This window comes from Anser cygnoides, chromosome 8 (genome assembly GCF_040182565.1).
Source record: "Anser cygnoides isolate HZ-2024a breed goose chromosome 8, Taihu_goose_T2T_genome, whole genome shotgun sequence".
In the NCBI taxonomy this organism is placed as follows: Eukaryota; Metazoa; Chordata; class Aves; order Anseriformes; family Anatidae; genus Anser; species Anser cygnoides.
Window position 1 is genome coordinate 27,452,531 of NC_089880.1, and position 19,089 is coordinate 27,471,619.

Sequence of the window (19,089 nt, forward strand, 5' to 3'; positions counted from 1 at the left end):
AAGGCTGATCATCCTACAGCAAAGAAAGAAAAAAAAGATATCCTTCCCACTCCAGTATTTTTACAAAGCAAAGTGGAAAAAGTAAGGTATTTCTAAAATAAATAGAAAGGCAGAAAATCAACCCAGTTTTAATACAGATTAAATGAAAAGTTGGATTTTTTTTTCCTGTCAATGCCATTATTACTTTGTTCCATTCAGATTCACTGAAAAGCAAACCATTGATCATATAATGTCAACATTATGGCAGCTCCAAAAATCAGCTCTCAAATTTCCAGCATATCAATTGCACTATAGAAGATGATGAGAAATCAATGCAAAGAAGCAAGTGTCACAGTTTATTTTGCCTGTATGTACATTTAGGTTACTTTATTTTACAACAGTACTATTAATTAAATTTGAATGTTTAATGTGTTCTAGTAAAGTAACACACTCCACATCTGAAGGGGAAAAAAATTAACTTATCCAGACAATTTTTAGGAATTTTATTGACCCACTGAAGACATAAATGTGACTAAACATTATACCTATCCAGACGGTTGTTTAAATTATTATTTTTATTATCATAAAGCATTTGATCAAGAAAAGGGCAGATGAGGTATGATATTTATATATAGTTAAGTAAATGTAGTATTTTGACCTTTTTAAGAGAACTCTAGAATTCAAGGGACTTTTGGAAGCACCAGTTGACCTCTCAGTGCACCTCCTTCCATTTACTGCCCACTAGTTATAAATATACAGAAGAAGAAATACTTGTTAAACAATAACCTTTGCTGACCTGAATGACTTGTTTTAATGAACAGTTACTGATTAGTACCTGTACATATTTCAGATCATAATTAAATACTGAAAATGTCCTGTATGCTTACCAAAACCACTGAGATCTATTTTTTATTTTTTTTAAAGCACAGATTTGGGCGGGGGGGGAGTGAGGTGGGGAAAAGAGTCTGAAAGATACCACAAGCAACTTAGGGACTGGTAGGAAAAAAAGATACATATTCTTTTCATCTGACTTCAAGCGTCTTCTCATTTTTTCCCTCCTAACCCCCTGCATCATTCATGCTAGCATAATTAAGTGCATTTGAAAAAAAAAGTCACATTAAAAGCCACAGACAAGTATACCTAACTGCTAAGTTAGATATAGGTGGAAAGATTTGTAGCACTAGAGCCTGAGGAAGATCCTCAGTGGTTGAGGCTTTAAACATGACCTGGAAGGAAGTATTTGGTGTTCTGGAAATTTCCAGTCTTCATCAAAAATCATGACGTTAAAGAGGATCGATAGCTTCAATAAACACACACCAGAAAGAAGCAAAGATAAGGACAACCATATTTTCCTCCTTTTGTAGATTTGTTAGCTTTTTTTAAATCAACTGCCAGTCAGTATTAAAATGCCTATATATATTAATATCATATGATATAAAGATACTTTAACCTCAAATGTATTAATTCACCATTAACAAAAAGAACAATTTTCACCTAGAGAAAATGGAGGATACTATGTATACCTGGTAAGGGCTGTTGAATAATTTTCTCCATCTCGTTTACAATTTCTTGACGAATTCTGAAGTCATCATCTGATATGCCTTGTTCATTTGCTGCCTCAATGAGTGTAAAACTCAGAGCAGCCAACTGTGCAGAAGAAGGGGGTGGGAGGGCACGCAGCTCATTTTCTTCTTGTTTTTCCTGAATAATTGTTGGATGATAAAAGTAAAAACTGATATTTTAAGAGAAAAGGTTACGTCGTAGTATTGCATGCTATGTATCAATGTATGTATCTCATAGTACTGCATGATATGTAAGCAATGCATCGTTTGCTGTTTGTGTTCTATCTACATGGGGTCCTGACCAAACATTTTCAAAGGTAGGAACTCCGCCCAGCCTAACTGGCACATGCAGTAGTGCAGCTCACAAATGACAGTAGATGCTCAGTGTTTAAAAGAGAACATGTCTCACAGCTGGCAACTGGGGAAGAAATCTGGTGTGCTACATTCCTGAACCACATTTTCTGACAGTTCTGAAACAGAAATCATACAAGGAAATAAAAAGCTGTAACTGTTCCTACATAATAAAAGTAACTGAGTTGAAAAAGATTTTCTAGAATTACACAGATTTTATGAGTGGATTGTATCTGAAAGAAAGGTATCAGTGGCAAAAAATATATTCTTAGCTCCAAGAAACTTTTAAGTAGTTGAATCTCCTCCCACTGATGCCTAAACAGCCAGTGCTAGAAAGTGCTGGTTTTAGTACATCAAATTAAAATTAATTTTAATCCAACGCAATAAATGTGTCAGATACATCAAGTCATTTAGGGACAAGTGAAACAATCATTTGTTTCACAAATTCATCAACTAAACAAAATCTGACTGACAACAGAAATAAATAATAACCAGAAAATATTTATGCACTAAGACAACACAACAGTCCAGTATGAAAATGTTTGATTAGCACTAGGTTTCATCTATCAACTCTTCTTTTCTCACTTGAACAAATTCAGCATAAGAAAGAATATGCACATTTTTAAAAGCAAGTGGTTTTTTGTTTTTATGTTTTTGTTTTTAATGTCACTGCTTTATGTTTTTTCTTGATTGAGGAATGACAATTGCTACAAAGCTTATCTGACACTCCTACATCTAATAATTTGAGCTCTAATTAGGTATATTTTATGATATAACATTAGACAGTTACACACCACTTGCTACTGCAATGTGGTGTACAACATACAACTATCTGAAGACAAGTGTTAAGAACTGAAACCACTCCCTGTTCTCTAGCATTTCCATTCAGTGGTAAAGAAACCTCATTTCTCAATTTTTGTTTCCATACCCAGATGCAAAGCACGGTAGAAAAGTGTTTCCATATCAAATGTGGGGATGGTCTGTTGCCATTATTATTTAGTTGTTTATTTTTTCCCTGGTGCAAGTTAGCAGCCAGCAAGAAAACCAAAATCCCTTTCAACTAGTAACTGAACATAAAAACAAAAGTGTTCCTTTACAAGATTCTTAGGATTTACAGCATTCAGTTTTCCAGATGATGACTTGCACATTTAAGAGAATTAGAGCATTAATTACAAACAAGTTTGGTAAGAAATGCATGGAAACAAGAATAATATACTAAACTTTGGGAAACAGGTGTAGGAACATTATTTAAGCCACCTGAAACACAAGACTCCATGTATTTGTGAATTTGTAGCTCTATCAGCATTTACAAAAATGGGTTGGCATGAAAATCTGTGCGTCATTTTGTGCATGTAACATTTCTTAAAACAACACAAACAGTAACAACAGAGTATCTAATAAGGAAACCAATTGTCTTTTTTTGTTGAAAACCTTAGAACTGTACAGATATTTTCATATCAAACCCATATGTAACCCCAGAGAGATGATGAGTGACATCTCAGGAAATGAATCCCTCTCTACTTTAGCTCTCTTTCTTTCGTCTAGACATACTATCCCCTCTGCTTACCCATCCTAGAAAGGATAGGGATAAAACCTAACAAGTCAGACAAAAAAGAAAAAAAACAGAAAAACACACACACACACAAAACCACAAAAAAATCCCAACCCCAACTCCAGCCCCTGGAGGTCTTGCTACCAGTGATATTACTTTTGAAAGAAATGGAAGAACTAAATACGTTTCTCACCTAAGCTACCTTGCCTTGTGTTACTAAGTGTGATGAACTGCCCACTACTCAGAGACACTAATTCAGAAGCAATGACCAAAAATGTTCTTTCCTCTCTGTCTGGACAGATATCAAGCCCTTCCTCTCAAACAGAAAAGGAGCAACAGAGATCCGTGGATCTCTGCTCAGCACACACAAACTTTCACCTAAACGAAGATGACCAAAGAGAACATACCACATAACAAAAAAACCTTTAAAAAACAGAAAAAACCATTCATAATTTTTATTTGTTAACTTACCATTATATTTTTCTTATGACGCTTTTCTTTAATATGCTTGTGAGCTCCCTGGATATTTTCAATGTGAACTAAGCAGAGCTTGCATAGATACTGACAGTTGGTGTATTCTGGGGAGCGCTGGGGAAAAATGGCCATAGATTAAAAGAAAATGTTTCTGCCAATCGTGTCTGAAAAACTCAACTGTTTGAATAACAAATTCTATTTAACAATTATGTAACATTTGTAATGTCAAGGTGCTTTGCAAACATTAACTAATCTTCAGAAAACACGGTGGAAATGGATTTTTACCCATATGACACGTGGGGAGTGTGAAGAAAGGAAATGAGATGAGTTGGCCATTACACTTCTCAGTAGATTTTAGTGATGCAAGATTAAGACTGAAGAGTTTATGCCTCTTAAGGCTGAACTAGAGGCCAGTAAGCCATTCCCTTGTCAGCTCAAGCTTTTAATAACTATGGATTTATTAAATCTCAGCATCTATCCGCCTTTCTCTGATGAGAAAATGGGAAGTATTCATCACATTATCTACTATACATGTTATGACAGATGGTGTTGTTGTTTGGCTAGCATATTCAGAGCGTGCTGTGCAAGTACTGCATTTTTTTTTCTATTTAAAAGGGTTCAGCTGGCCAACAGGGAGGAAGATAGCCAGTTTCTGACTTACTGATGACTATACTCTGGATAAGGTGGGATCCTCTGACAAGAGATAAGATTATTCCATTTTGAGTAACAATTTGTTATGCTCAGCATTTTGGATGGACAGGCTGGGAGAGACAGAGTACCCAAATGGGGAGCTGAAGCCCGAGAGACCCGAGAGTCTGCAAGAAGCAGCTGAGCAGACAAGCCTTAAGAGACAATGGAAAAAAAAATCATCACATTCTTCGGGTCGAAGAGGGCACAATGTGGAGTTTTTCAACCAGGAAAACACTGAGAACTACAAGATCAAAAGGCAGAAAGGACAGTCTCTGCAAAGATGGGGTGTTGTTCTCAAAATTCTACTTTAATCTGTCTCATCCTGCAGTTATGTTTTCTTACTCTAATAAAACACAGCTATAGGAAACCTTTTGGTATGTTCACATCAAAGACCAAGAGGGACAGTTCTTCCTTGTGTTGCTCTTGAATGGGCCCCAAAGAAATGCCTTTGTTTTCCTGTAGACTTGTTAGGGTTTTTCTAATAATTGCTATCAGTTATAATGAGGAGAGAGGAAAAAACACCTACTTAGAATTTTCATCTTAATTCTAATATATCCATATTTACTAATTCTGAGAAGTATACTAAAAACACCAGCTGTTTAAACAGTGACATAACAATGAATGAGCAGAGAACGCTTGTTTCTTACACCGAAGACCTAAACCACTGCTGAATTTGGGCAAGTTTTTCCATATACTGAATATATCTTTTGCTTTTGGGAAAAAAAAAAAATGAAGGCCTGAGTCTCCAACTACAGATCAATTTACAGTAACACTGTCATGACACTTACTAAGTCTCTTCATCCTTACTTTTTATGAGATTGTTACCTAATAAAACGAAATTAAACACCTATTTGGAATACAACCTACAGTTACATTTAGCTAGCTCAAGTATTCAATAGCTGATGACTGAAGCAGATCAAAAATAAATACTTTAACACTCTTCTAAAACTATCAGCAAAAACAGTATTAAAAATGATTGGATATTTCTTTCCTACACTGATCTGTAGTATTATGCCAACAGATATTATTGCCAGAAAGGTTGAATCATGCAATGTTTTTTATTTTGCCTCTGTAATAAAGACAATTTTCATCATCTAGCTATGCATAAGAGCAATGAAAGAATGAGAAACAAACAATAAAAAACCCACATACTAATATTTGAGTAAATCAGATGCCTTAGAAGAAGCCAGGTCTGGTGAAGTTTGTGCTTGGCTATTCACAGTGCTAATCCACCTCAGAGCCAGCTAGATTTTAATGGGAAGGTTGCAGATCACTAGAAAAGAAAAACCTCGAGACTATCTTTAAAATGCTAGAGAGGATGAACCAAAGAATTACAGGCCAGTCAGTAGGAGTGTCCGGAAAAACACTGTAATAAATAAGTTATTAATAAGCATATAGGAAAAAAGTGGGTCATAGGTGCTATAAACAAACTGTACTAAACCAATTTCAGGGTTGCCTTTCTAAAAGAAAATCATAGAGCTCGAAGAAACAGCAGATGTTGCATCTTGAATTTTACAACGTTTTTGTCACTTGACAGTACCATTCTAAAAAGGAGACTGTAAATACTATCTAAATAAAGAACAATAAGGTGAGAATGAAGCTGCTCAGAAAACTGTCCTCAGAGCACACATCCTTAGAGTGGTTCACCACCAGTCTAAACGTGTGTGCCAAATAGTTTTCAACAGGGTCCTTCTGGGGTGAGAATCTTTCATATTTTTGTTAAAGATCTACGAAATGCAATACAGTGTATGTTGACTACACATGAGAAAGACACGATTGGGAGAGACTACAGACTTTGTAAGACAATAATAATTCAGTGATCACAACAAATGAGAGAAATGGAATAAGTAACTTGCAATTAAATAGTATCAAAGCAAAGTATTGCTCCTCCTCCTTAGATACTGTCAACTGCAAGAAATACAGGGCAGGGAACACCTGGTTGGACATTTCTTAAGAAAAGGATGTGGGGAGCTGGTCAAGCTACAAACCAGACCAGATGATTTTGGACCAGATGATCTGGGAGGTCTTTTCCAACCTTAACGATTCTAAGCCAAAATCCTATTGCTACTAAAAAAAAAAAAAAAAAACAAAAACACACATATCCTAAACGCAATGTTGTATTTCAGATAGATGAAACCAGCTTTCTTCTTTATATGTAAGACTTCAGCTGAAAGGCCGTGTCCATTTTTGGATACCACAGTTACATGGACCAGGTGGTGAAAGCCCAGAAAAAAGCAACAGGAATGAAACAACTAAAAAAATTCCTATGACCAAAGAACAACTAGGGAGTCTTAAGAAGACATGCCTTCAGGGAGATATAATGTAATGATCTTCAAAAAGAAGGTATAAAGTAATGATCTTCAAATGTATAGAAAATTGCTGAAGAAAGTTAGATCTTAGGACAGCATACAAAGGATTAAAATGCTCCAAGAGACACTTAGGTTAGACACCAAGAAAAAACTTCTGAGTTACACCTATAATGACATCAAAATTTGCTTCACTGGAGATTACTAAAACAGCTTAGAAAGCGTTTTTAAGGTTTTGTCTTCAATAGAGGTGATTTGTACTGGTAAAAGGGTGATATACTGAAGATATAATGAAGTTCCTTTCAATCCTATAACCAGAGTTTCCAGGTAACTGGACTTCCTAGAAAACCTTAGATAAGTATAAAACTGAAAACCTTTAGATCTGCACAATTTTTAAAAAATACTGTTCTATAAACATGCCGTGAGCCAAAAAAAGGCACAGTAAATTTTCAGTCTGTATATTCTGTCACAGTGAATGACAAGTCAACTACTACGGTTAGTATCACTAAAGAGATTCACCATAAAGAAGAGAGAAACAGAGGCAACAGGCTACAGTGGAAATACCACCCAACCTGAAATATGGTGATGACAGTGAAAGAAGACATCCATTTTCTTTTTTAGCTGACAAATAACTCAACCTACTTTTTCAAGTCGGGAGATATAATCTCTTTCCAGACGCTCTTCAGCTTGTTTCAATCCCAGTTGCTGTTCAGCTGTCAGATTAGATTCATCAATAACAGCCGTGTTTTCTAAATAGTCAGCTTCCAAGGTATGTTCTTTAGTTGATTCAGAATTCTTTATTTTACCTAGAGAAAGAAACAGTCATTTTCTTCAGAGGAAAGTAAAGGGTAGAGTACAGAAGCCAAAGCAGTTAAGAGCATCTCATTAAGAAGCCAGACACAAACTGGAACTATATTCTAGGGTTGGTTTTTTGTCCAAAGTCTGACCATCTGACCAAAATCACCTCAGACATTAGAAACTTTCCAGTATGTTAACCAATATTTTGGAGAGACTTCAAAGACCATTGTACTACTAAGCACACTCTCAGAAAGAGAAGAAAAAAACAAACAAGGTAGATTTGTTCTGTATTTCAGTCCTAACTTCATAATCTCTACAAAGTTCATTGAGGCAAAAAAGATTTTTTGTTATGCAGAACAGAGAACACGAGATCCCAATGCTATACTTAACAGACATAAAAATACTAGCTCGTTTTTTCTTTTTTCACCCAATACATTTTGCTACGGAAACAGTCAGAAAATCACTTTAAAGACACTCATCCAAACGACCTTACAACGCCAGTTACCAGATATTTCAACCACTCGGGTCAGAAGACTGTTGGAGTTGCACCTGAACAGGCCGTGACACCTTGCCACCAAGGGCTAGCAACCATGGAGCTCTGGAACGCTGCTACTCACAAACACACACCAGTCAATTCCAAAAGTCCAGTTCCTCCAGATGCCTATGAGTTGTTCATAGCTCATTAAGCTCTACAAACATCTTCATCTTAAATTCTTCCAGTAGTGTTTGCATCACCAAAGGTGAGAGGGTTTCCTCTCCACCCTTTTATTTTTTTATTTTTTATTTTTTTTTTACATACAAGATCTTTACACCCTCCACCTCCCTGACTAACTAGGAATAAAAAAAGTGAGCAAGTTTTCAAGTCCTGGTTTGTCAGTGACAGATGGTCCCTACAGCACATGATGGCAGTCTACAAAGAGCTGGCTGATCAGAGGACGCTGCCATTTCAACTTGTTTTTCCTGTTAAGTTTTTTTTATAAGCATAGCTAAAAAAAAAATATGCACTTTAATATTTTCCCTTGTATTGCCCCACAAGCCACTGCTGTAGCTGTTGCAGTAGTGGGAAATATTTCAAGTAGAAGCTCTGCACTCTGACACTGCAGTTGTAAAGCAGTATTTTATTAGAAAATACTGTGTTCTGAAGAAGCGTGACTAAGTCTGTTATGAGGAGCTAACTTGAAACGAGACAAATCCTGATCCAGATATTTAATTTTGAAATTGAAAAAGACACAAAAATTGAACACTCATAAGGGTAACCACTGATGGATGGGAAGCATTCCACAGCTCCCTAAATTAAACAGCCATCTGCCAAACCATCTTTTAAGCATTTTTAGTAATAAAAAGAATGTAACAACCTCAGAAAAAAGGTAAATATTTTTCTCATACCTATAAAAAATATTTTCTTGCAGATTTTTTCTCCTGCTCTTTCTGAAAAGAAGGAATATCTGGCATTTCCATAAATGGCAGTGATATTATCAAAGGTTCTCCCCCAGCCCAAGACATTATATTTCCAAAAGTGCCTGAAACCCACGCATTCTAAGTCTCTTGCTAAGACATTTAGGTCTTAGGCAGAAGAAAAAGGGACAGCTATTACCATAATCTCTTATGCCCTATGTAATATGCTTATATTAATAATGTTCTCTGTAAATGCAGTCAGCAACTTACTATATGTGAAAAAAATATACCAATAGAAACATTTCAAAGCCCATTTCAGATTGTTAACAATTTTACCAGAACAAAAACGAGTAAAGCAGTGCTGAATAATACTCACTGAAGTCATCAGGCTTCTGTTCCAGTTTTCTTTGATCTGAAGCAGTCTTACCAGGATCACCAGTTTGATCAACACTAGTCTCCAACGTATGAACTCCCAGTGGATTTTCCAACACCAGTTTCCCTTTCTGAGTAGCTGTTAAGGTTTCCGTACTGACCCCATTCCCTGAAACATGGGAACCTGGAAAATTTTCTCCCACTTGTTGAGCTTTTGTTTGTTTCAGGTTTTCCATTGCTGATGATATATTAGAATTTTTTTTTGCTTTTCCATGACTTCGATCCTGAATGTTTGATACCGTATCTTTAGTTCCAGGATTACAACTATTAACTTTGCATGATTTATTTTCTCCTTGTTTTTCAGGAAAAACATCATTTTGTTTACTTTTTTTGCTGTTGTTCCCACTTGGAGAACTTCTCCCAATATCCTTCACAGATTTGTCATTTCTATTATGTTTATAATTTTGATTATTTGTAACTTTGACTGCTTTGCCTTCCTCACAGACAAGACGGACAGACTTCCTTGGGTCATGATTTCCATTCTTTGAGCTCTTGGCCTCTTCCATTATAGTGAAGACCTGCTTCTCCAGTCTCTTGAGACCACTTGAAGTGCAATTCTTCAGTAATTTAAAGTTGATTTTAAATCCACTGTGCAGGCAAGGATCGTGGCTGATTGTCTGCTGAAGAAATGATACACATTTGTAAACTGAAGGGAAAATACCAAAGCTCTACATAGGAAACATTAAAATAAGCGCCTCTAAAGAGAAGTGAAACTCCTAATGGTTATAGAGGAAGCATGTTCCCCCCTACAGGGGGGAATATTCATACGTGAATATTCATAACACATTCCATATTAAAATAAAACTCATGAAAATTTTATAAACTTTACTTCTGTTTAAAAGAGGGGGCAATATGAAGAAACAAAAAAATGGCAGAATGTGGTAAAAAACACTGTGATTAAACTGCCAACAGCTTGCTTTTTTCTTTCCTTCCTATTTTTGGCTTTAGGAAAAAAATATAAAAAAAAAAGATATCTGCAACTACACTGAAAATTTGAAAAAATAACACATCTAAAAAATACAATAAAACACACTGCTCAAGAAAGCTAATTCATTCCAGCATACCAGCTCCATTTTGTTAACTGAAAAAATATTTAGTGATATAAAACTATTGGGAATAAATCTGACATCTGACCTACCACCTACCTCCACAGATACTTAAGCACAACATTTAACACATACAATTCTCACACGTTAATTGCCACCAATTAAGTAAGATTTTCATTAGTCAAAAAAACAGAAGCAGTAGATATTTTGTTTAGCTGCAGTTTACCTCGACTTATCTAAACCTCTGTCCTTTAAGTGGTATATCATCTGAGTTTTATTTTGGAGACAACTCAAAGATTGGTGTTCCAATGGGAAGCTAAGCATGAATAATGGAACCTGTTTTTAAGGAATTACACTCACTTATGTAGAAAACGAAGAAAAAGAATCTGTAGCAAGAGCCTGGATTCTTTTCTTTTTAAACAACCTTCAGATAGCAATAAAAAAATGAGAATGATGTATTAGACACAAAATAAAATCAATTTTGTACAACTATAGCAAGATTTGGAATTCTGGAACAGAGTTTCTCTCCTTCCTGTCCACCTACATACTTAGCAGTTAAAAGCGTGATCCATGGAAATTTCTGGATCACGCTTTTAGAGAAACTATCCAAATAAGTAGCTTATCATTTAGCAGAGGAATAACAAAAAAATCCATGGATTACAACAACTAGGAGTAAAACAATGTACTTTCGTACTTAAAAAAGGAAATAACAAAAGAATCAGATTAAAATGTCTGCTAAAAATCTAATTTTTCTGAATACCATCAGTATAAAGCACAGTAATTTTTTTTTCAGGCTATATAATGCAGCTACTATCTCTCACTTTGGAGAGACACAAGCCAGGAAATACTTCAGGATGCAAACCACATACTAAAAATGGATAGCTTAAGCCTCTGTTGATATCACCGAAAATATGCACTATATTTCAGAAAAATTAAAAACAAAACCAAAAGCAAAACCAAGAATTGTTATGAAGTTAATGATAGCATCAGAGCATTTAATAAGAAATCTTGAAAAAGGAAAAAAAATCTATACTAGTACATCCATTCCAACAGCTTGCCATTTTAGGTCACAAAGTCACGTATTTAATATTACAACTGTTCTCTATCGAACACTGATTATTACATCCAGCTCACACTTCTAGACGAAAAATCAAAGACCAAAAATCCAGAAGATTAAGTAGTATTTGCCTTTGGATTGCAGCTGGCCTTTCCCACAGCAATTCCTATTAGCCCAGCACCAGAAATGTGCGCCCACCCACACCGGTGTCATTCCAGCCTGGGTGCAGTGAGAAGGACCCAGGTAGGCTCACCGTACTCGTGTGCCTGACCACCTGTTGGAAGCGTTGCCCCATCCCCTATAGATGTCACAGCTACATGCAGCACACTGCTGTCTGCCAACAATCCGCTGCTCTCCTGCGAAGATTTTTTTGTAATGGAAACAAGAGAAAATGCAGGGGAAGACTTTTCAAATTCTGAACTCCTCCTTACGCTTTAGCTGCTCATTTTCAGGGTGGGGAGCACGGCGAAGGAAGGCAGATGGCAGTTCCACTTTCGTTTCTGACACCCACACCACCATTCGACCCTGGACTAGAGCACACCCAGGCCACACTTTTGTGTTAGCTGCAGGTTGGCACCAGCCCTGATGGAGCAAGAAGCCATTTTTCCAGCCCCAGCTCCTTACTCCCAATCCTCGGGCGCTCCCTCGAGCACTTCTGCAGCCCAGTCCAGCTGGACTTCACGCTGGCACCAGGGAGGAGCAGCAGCAGCAGGGGGGCACAGCAAAGCAGCACAAGTGCCCTGGAACAACAACAACTGGCAGGAAGGCCAGCTTGAAGTTACCATAAAAACGTGGCATTGGAGCAAAAGGAGAGCTTCATTTAGCTCTGCTTCTTCTAACTGTCAAGTCGTTAAGTTCGGATCATAAAAGAAGGCTTTTTTTTTTCTTTTTTTTTTTTTTTTTTTTACAATCCACAGAAATTCTACTCTGAACTCAAACAATTTGATCTCATCCATTCAATAAGAATATAGTTACACATTCAAGAAGAATATATAAGCTCTAATCAAATGCACAAACGTGACATACTTTCTATTAGCAGTTTCCTTAGATTTTTCCTGTCACATTTAAAACTACCTTTATAACTCAGCTAAGAAATTGAATACTATAATGCAGTTACACGTTGAGAGAGTGAGTGTAATCAAACGCAAGTAGTTAAGGTTAAAAAAAAACACAGAGCTATTCTTTATACCAAAGAAATTAAAATAAAGATCACTTAGGCAATTTAGTCAAGATTGTAACAAAAAAATAAGAGTTCCACATAAAATTCAGAATCTTAAATGCATGTGCAATAACGTTGTATTTAGGGTTAATTTTTTTTTATTAATACCGAAATGATTTAGCAAATTAAAAATAATCTAAACTGCTTTAACACACTCAATATCAACCTCATTACCCAGCTCACAAAGAACTACAATATGAACCTATTAACAAAACTTAAACACTAAAAAGAAAATAGAGACCACTACTAAAAGCAAAACAGCCTAAAAAGGAGGTTTCCTCCTCTGCCAGATACCGGGCAGCCAGGTATTGGAGAGGGAAGAGAGGGAAACGGGAGGAGAGAAAGGAGTGCCTCCAAAAGGAGTAACACGGTTGGAAACACAATGCTGGAGCGGAGTGAATCACTGCTGAGGTGGCATCTTTTTAGAAACCTGGATGGCATGTCTTACTCACAAGCTCAGGCCCATACCAATTGCCAGACCTGGAATGAAAACTGAATTTTCTCCCAGGCGGGTTGGCAACAAAAGCAGAGTTTTTCATCTGCAATGTGGGGAAGGATTCACTTGCTGAAATCATTTCAGCGTATTCCTCAATGTCCTGGTGTTACAGGGGATTCGGTTTCCCTTTTTTTTCTCTGAATGCACGGTGCCAGTTACTCCTCTGAAATCTAGCTCAGTTCTTGGCACTCTGAAGAAAAATCATCTGGCTGGAATACAGCAGCTCGAGGTCAGACAACACATCATCCGACCTCAAATTCTGGAAAACGATTAAATCTATACACACCTACAACGATCAATTTTTAGGATGTTTAAAATCAGCTTAGATTTCTCTATCGTAGAATTCATTTCAGGCTCACAAAATGAAGGAGCGAGATTGTTTCACTTTCATTTCTGCCAGATTCTTTTGTTTCCTTGTTCTCTCAGACTACCATTACAAAATTCTGCATTTGAATTGCAAAAATTCACGGTAACACTTACAAAACAAAACCAATGAACAAAAAACCAACACAAAAACTACTTTCAATAAGATACTTCGACCCATTTGCCCTGTTACTCCTTCATCCCAAGTTGTTCAACTGTATTTAATTCCTTTTAAAGCCCCACATCTTGGGTCAGATTTTGCCTTTTCAAAGGTGAAGACCAAGCGAAACTGTGAGCTCTTGCATGCTGAGTTGTGACAGGAAGCTCTTTCGCAAAGCACTTCTGTTTTAATCATTTCCTTGTTAGAAGATCTTTAAGGTCCCTTCCAACCCGGGCCATTCTTAGAAGCCGAACTAAAGATGCCTGGCTTCCTACCCACTCGTTTTCATGCTCCTCTGTCACATCACAGTCCTTTGGGCAGGTGGAGAAGATAGGCTGCAGCTCAAGGAACACCCGTGCTGTGTGGTCCTTTGCTTCTCCCTAAGAAGAAATGTAGAGATCCTTCCTCTACTGAGACATCTTTTTTCCCAGAAAACATACGGAAACTCAGCAATCTTCGGACATTATTTTAAGCCTGTTCTAAAATTCGGTCCCAACTGACTAAAATGTCCAAAAACATCTCCGAGAGTGGAGAAGAGCAACTAAAGGGAAACTGAGCAGCCTCATAAGTTTCGATTCCTCAGGGACAACTAGATTAAATATTAAGAGAGAAAGTACTATAAACACAACTGTTATCACCCTCTTTCTGTAAAGTATTCACTCCCTAGAGATAGAGGGACCTGTCTTTTTATCTGAGACCTGCTTTAATCCGTCCCATTAGACCGTCCCTTCAGCTCGAACCTCCCTGCCTTCCAGCAGCAAGGGGGGCGATAAACCTCAGCCTCCCCAGGCAGATTTCCAATACAGCCCGACTGAACCTCCAACCAAACTAAAATGAAATTCAACAAACAAAGGCCACAGCCAGAAACAAAAGGGAAGGCTGTCTTGTGCGCTCTGCTCATGTTGCAGCACAGGTAATGTCTCCTTCTGCAGACAGCCCTATCTGCCAGTGCGAAGGGGAGAGCCTCTTTTCGGGACTGGTTATAGCCTCAGGCCCCTTTCTGCATCTGAGAACTTACACAAGCTTCAATTCAAGCTTCTCCCTTGTCCTGTGCCAATTGCTTAAAAAAAATATGTTTATGTTTGCTTTATGATAAGCTACACGTAACTTAGTACAAACTGTTATCAGTCCCTGGTGTTTTTCCAAACTACTTAAAACTAAAACTATCAGAGATTACTGGCCACTAAAGCGCCTCAGGCTCCCCCAGCAGTAAACCCATAGGTATTCTTAGTAACAAACATGTAAGTGCTATACCGTGTCTCAGACCTTCCTGTTTCTAGAAGCGATAGGATTTAAGCTAATAACTATAATACTTCAAAAATCTATCGAGAAGGAAGCCAGCGCCACGCACGTAAAATTAAACACACAAAAAAACAGGGACACAGCTAGCCAGCACTCTGGCCCTAGCAAAGATACATAATGAAGTAGGAAGCTCTGATGTTAAACATGAGTGCAGAGGATTAAAAACTTCTAAGAAGGATTCGTTAGATAAACAACTTCAGATATAAAACTGTAACGAGGCTGTATCTGAATTAGGTAAGTATCATTTGTAACTGAAGTAACAGGAAAGGCCTTGCTTTATGCAAAGCTTAGCATTAATGTATCTAGGTATAATAACCATCCTACAATTAAGCCCTTAAACAAGCAGATATGCGAGACAGGAAATCCATACAGAACGTGCTCGATACGGGTTAGCTCCTATTTGCATCGACAGCCGTTCTGTTTCCTACAAGCTGGTCTGACTGACTGGGAAGGCAAGAAAGAGGTGTGTCACCAAGCAGCAAATGCCAAGGACTAATTTCTGAACCTACTAGTGCTGACCAATCCCACTCCAAACGGAGGAAAGCCACCCTCCCTCTGTTCCACCAGCTGTGTAATTACATTACTGTGTCCTCCCTTCCCTGTGTATTTCATATAAAGATACCTAATGCCTCAGAGTTTGGGGTCTGACCCCACTTTTACTGTACTAGTTGTTTAAACTTTTGAAAAACCCCACCGTTTCGCAATCGGCTTAAGCTCTGAAGCCAAAAAAGGGGTACCACCTGCCTCAAATGTTGCTCTGTGTTGCAAGGTACATGCTGTAACCAGATCAGGAAACTGATCCAAGTTAGCTCTAACTTTTAAGAACAAACAACATTTGTACCAGTACAGGGTACAGGGTAGGAGGCTAGAGAGGAAAAAAAAAAAAAAAGGAAAAAAGAGGGAAAAAAAGCAATACAGCACTACATAGGCGTAAGGCCTTTCAGAGGCTAAAGTAGCTTCTGGAGGCCTGAACTGATCACGAAGCTGGCTTAAATAGCAGCTACATATTTAAATTCTATCTATCCATCTTCTTCTTAAACTTCTGTTTCTCCTTGCTGTTTGTGCTCAATAAAAATACAACAGTGTGTATTTTTGGCATAGAACTTTATCTGGATCTTGTATTAACAGTGATCCTTCCACCCAAACCCTAATCCTTTAGGAGGACATCCTTTGCACTACCTCGTACCAGCTGCAAACTAGTTCACAAACCACAGCCAAAGCAAATGGATCCGTTACCACCAGCATCCTTAGGTCTGCTTTACTAGGATCCAGCACTTTCACTTCTGAAAGAAATACACTGGAAACTGTTACTTTAGAAAAGTTGTCAAAAATACACTCATATAGTTGGCACATGCGTTGATTCACAACCGTTTGTAACACTAAACTGATTCCAGACTCCCAAGTCAAGTTTTGCTGACACCAAAAACTGAAGTCTGAAAGTTACTTCTTGCTGGCAATGTTTCTTTTAGACAGCAACAGAAATAAAAATTAATTAAGTAATCTAGTAACATGTGATGCACTGTTTTTTTCCAAAGATTTACTAAAACATCAGAACCAAGGGTATAGTATGGGTACATACACATCTGTGTATGCAGCGCTGTTCAAAAGTAAAACATGAGATTCATATGCATTCTTACTAAACTTAGACAATGTGTTTTCAGTACTTCTGTGCTAAAAGAGTTACTGATCTATCACTTATGTACAATTAAACAACTTGTGATTATTATTGTACGCTGTTTGATAATGCGCCAAAAGCATCAGAAACGTTGACTTCCCCTGGATGGCTTCCATGCTGCAAATTAATCCAATAAGCAAAACGCAGAATCTGTCCTTCCATGAAAAAAATAAATACTCTGTACCAGTATTACGTTACCTCATCAAGATGAGGACAACAATTAAAGTTGATTTAGTAAAAACACTTCATAAAATGTAAAAGCAAGCACAACTAGAAAGCAGGATATACTCTCAGCTGGGCAAGATTTTGAACTGCCTTATCGATATGAATATACAAACCAAAACCGTGACAAGCAGATCCACAAGAAATTTAAGAGGAGCTCCCTAGGGATATCTTGCTTTCAAGTAGGACACAGGGAAATCCTTCTCCCCTTTGTCCCTGCAGCAGTAATTCCCTTCAGAGGAAGAAGCAGGCAAATGCCCTGTACCGTGTAGGTGCCCCGTGGCACCTTGCAATTTCTGTTCCTGCGCTAGGTGGGTAGGAGACAAAGTCCCAGCTGTTTTCTGTGCAAGGACAGAACACAGAAAGAACTTTCTGATCCCTCTCTATGTATCCTCCAGGATCATATCCCAACACATATGTTCTGGGAAACTGTAATTTCATCCTAAAAATAATTTTATGCAGCGATTATCACTAAAGTCAGGTAGACAAAAGCTCACTACATAACTAATGGTTGAAAAGGAGACCTCTCACTCCTAATATAGCTTCTTCTGTCAGATACTGTAATTAAGTCATATTTCCATGTCTGGGTTACTTTTCTCGTCTCGGAAATAATTATGTCATAACTATCTGGGGTCAGACTGTCCAAAAGCACCTCCCCGAGCTGGGAACATAAGTAAAACAAAACCAACATGTATCCTCTATTTTCAAGCAGATGCAGTGACCCTCAAAGGCAGGGCAAGGCATTCATGAAGCAAAGTGACGTGGGGGTGGCGTGAAAACCAAAAAGAATTAATGGATCCGCACGCAGATAAAACTATTGTTTCACATACCAGTCCCTCCCTAATACCTCAGCCTGAACCTGATTACATTGTTCCTCTGCGCCCTCACAGCTCATCCCCTTTGCTATTCCCACAAACAACCTTAACAGCAAGAAGGCCTCGGGGGCTGTGACACATTGAGCCAACTGGCACATCGCAGCGTCCTGCAGGAGCTGGAGCCTCGTTCAGCTCTCCCCGCACACGAGACGAGCCGACAAAAGAGCCACAGCCACCCCGGGGGGAGGCAGCCCCCGGCGGCGCTGCGGGCACCCCGCGACGCCCAGAACCCCGAACCTCTCCCCTGGGCGAGCAGGAGGGGCCACGGCCGGGCTGGACGGGGGCCCAGCGGGCGAGGATGGCCCGGGACCCCCCCTCGCAGCCTTTCAGCGGCCGGCCGCAGGGCTGCGAGGCTTCGGCGAGCGGCGGGGCCGGGGCCGGGCGGGCTGAGGCCGGGGGCTCCGGGGGCTCCGGGGGCTCCGCGGGCACCGTGCCCCCCGAGCCCGCCTCGCCCCGCCGCGCACGGGGGGAGAGGGGAAAGGGGAGAGGGCAGAGAGCGCCCAGCCGCCCTCACCCTGTCGGGGGAGCCCCCTCCCGGCCCCCCGGGGCCCGGTACCTGGCTGCGGCCCTAAGGGTGCCGGGGCTGCGCCCCCGCCATGCCCGGCTCCGGCTGCTGGAGGCCCCGACGGCAGCGGCTCAGTCCGGCCCGGCCGCCATGTCAGCCGCGCCGCGCGCTGCATTGTGGGGCAGGGCGGGAGGGAGAGCCCCGGGGGCGGGCGGCTCGCCTCGGCCAGGCTCGGTTCCTTTTGGCCCGGCTCGGTTCGCTTGGGCTTGGCACGGCTGGGTTCGGCCTCCCCCGGCCCCTCGGCCCTTCCCGGGGCTCCCTCGGTTTAGGGGAGAGCCCCGCTTGCCGCCTTCCCCCGCCTTCCCGGCCGGCCTGCCGCGGTGCTGCAGCAGGGGGCTGAGGGAATCAGCTGCTCGATTTTTTCCCCTCAATTTTTTTCCGTTTTTTTTTCCACAAGCCGTGAGGGAATGCCCGGCCCCCCTCACGCAGGCAAGGCCCCAGGCCCTGTAGAGCCGCCTTTGGGCTTGTTCATCCGCTGTGGTGGCTCCTTGAGGGTCCCCCACCACAGCCTGCGCCTCTGAGGTTTTTTTGCCCCTTAGCCTGCTCTGCACGCTGCCGGTCGGTGGAGGA

At 39.7% G+C, this 19,089-nt stretch overlaps 1 protein-coding gene across 4 annotated transcripts in view; it reads right to left on the reverse strand.

Moving 5' to 3' along the window:
• TUT4 (terminal uridylyl transferase 4) overlaps positions 1-18,647 on the reverse strand; it is a 45,375-nt gene extending 26,728 nt beyond the window's left edge. The window contains exons 1-5 of one of the 4 annotated variants that reach the window (XM_048061909.2): positions 18,511-18,647; positions 9,484-10,159; positions 7,557-7,720; positions 3,916-4,032; positions 1,503-1,680 (exon numbers count right to left, since the gene is read on the reverse strand). In XM_048061909.2, the coding sequence (XP_047917866.2) occupies positions 1,503-1,680; positions 3,916-4,032; positions 7,557-7,720; positions 9,484-10,045 (1,021 nt within the window). In that variant the 5' untranslated portion in view covers positions 10,046-10,159; positions 18,511-18,647. Of the gene's footprint in view, positions 1-1,502; positions 1,681-3,915; positions 4,033-7,556; positions 7,721-9,483; positions 10,160-18,510 lie in introns of those variants that run through there. The other 3 variants (XM_048061910.2, XM_013176294.3, XM_067001572.1) reach the window with 3 other exon arrangements.
• Between the last annotated feature and the right edge of the window lie 442 nt (positions 18,648-19,089).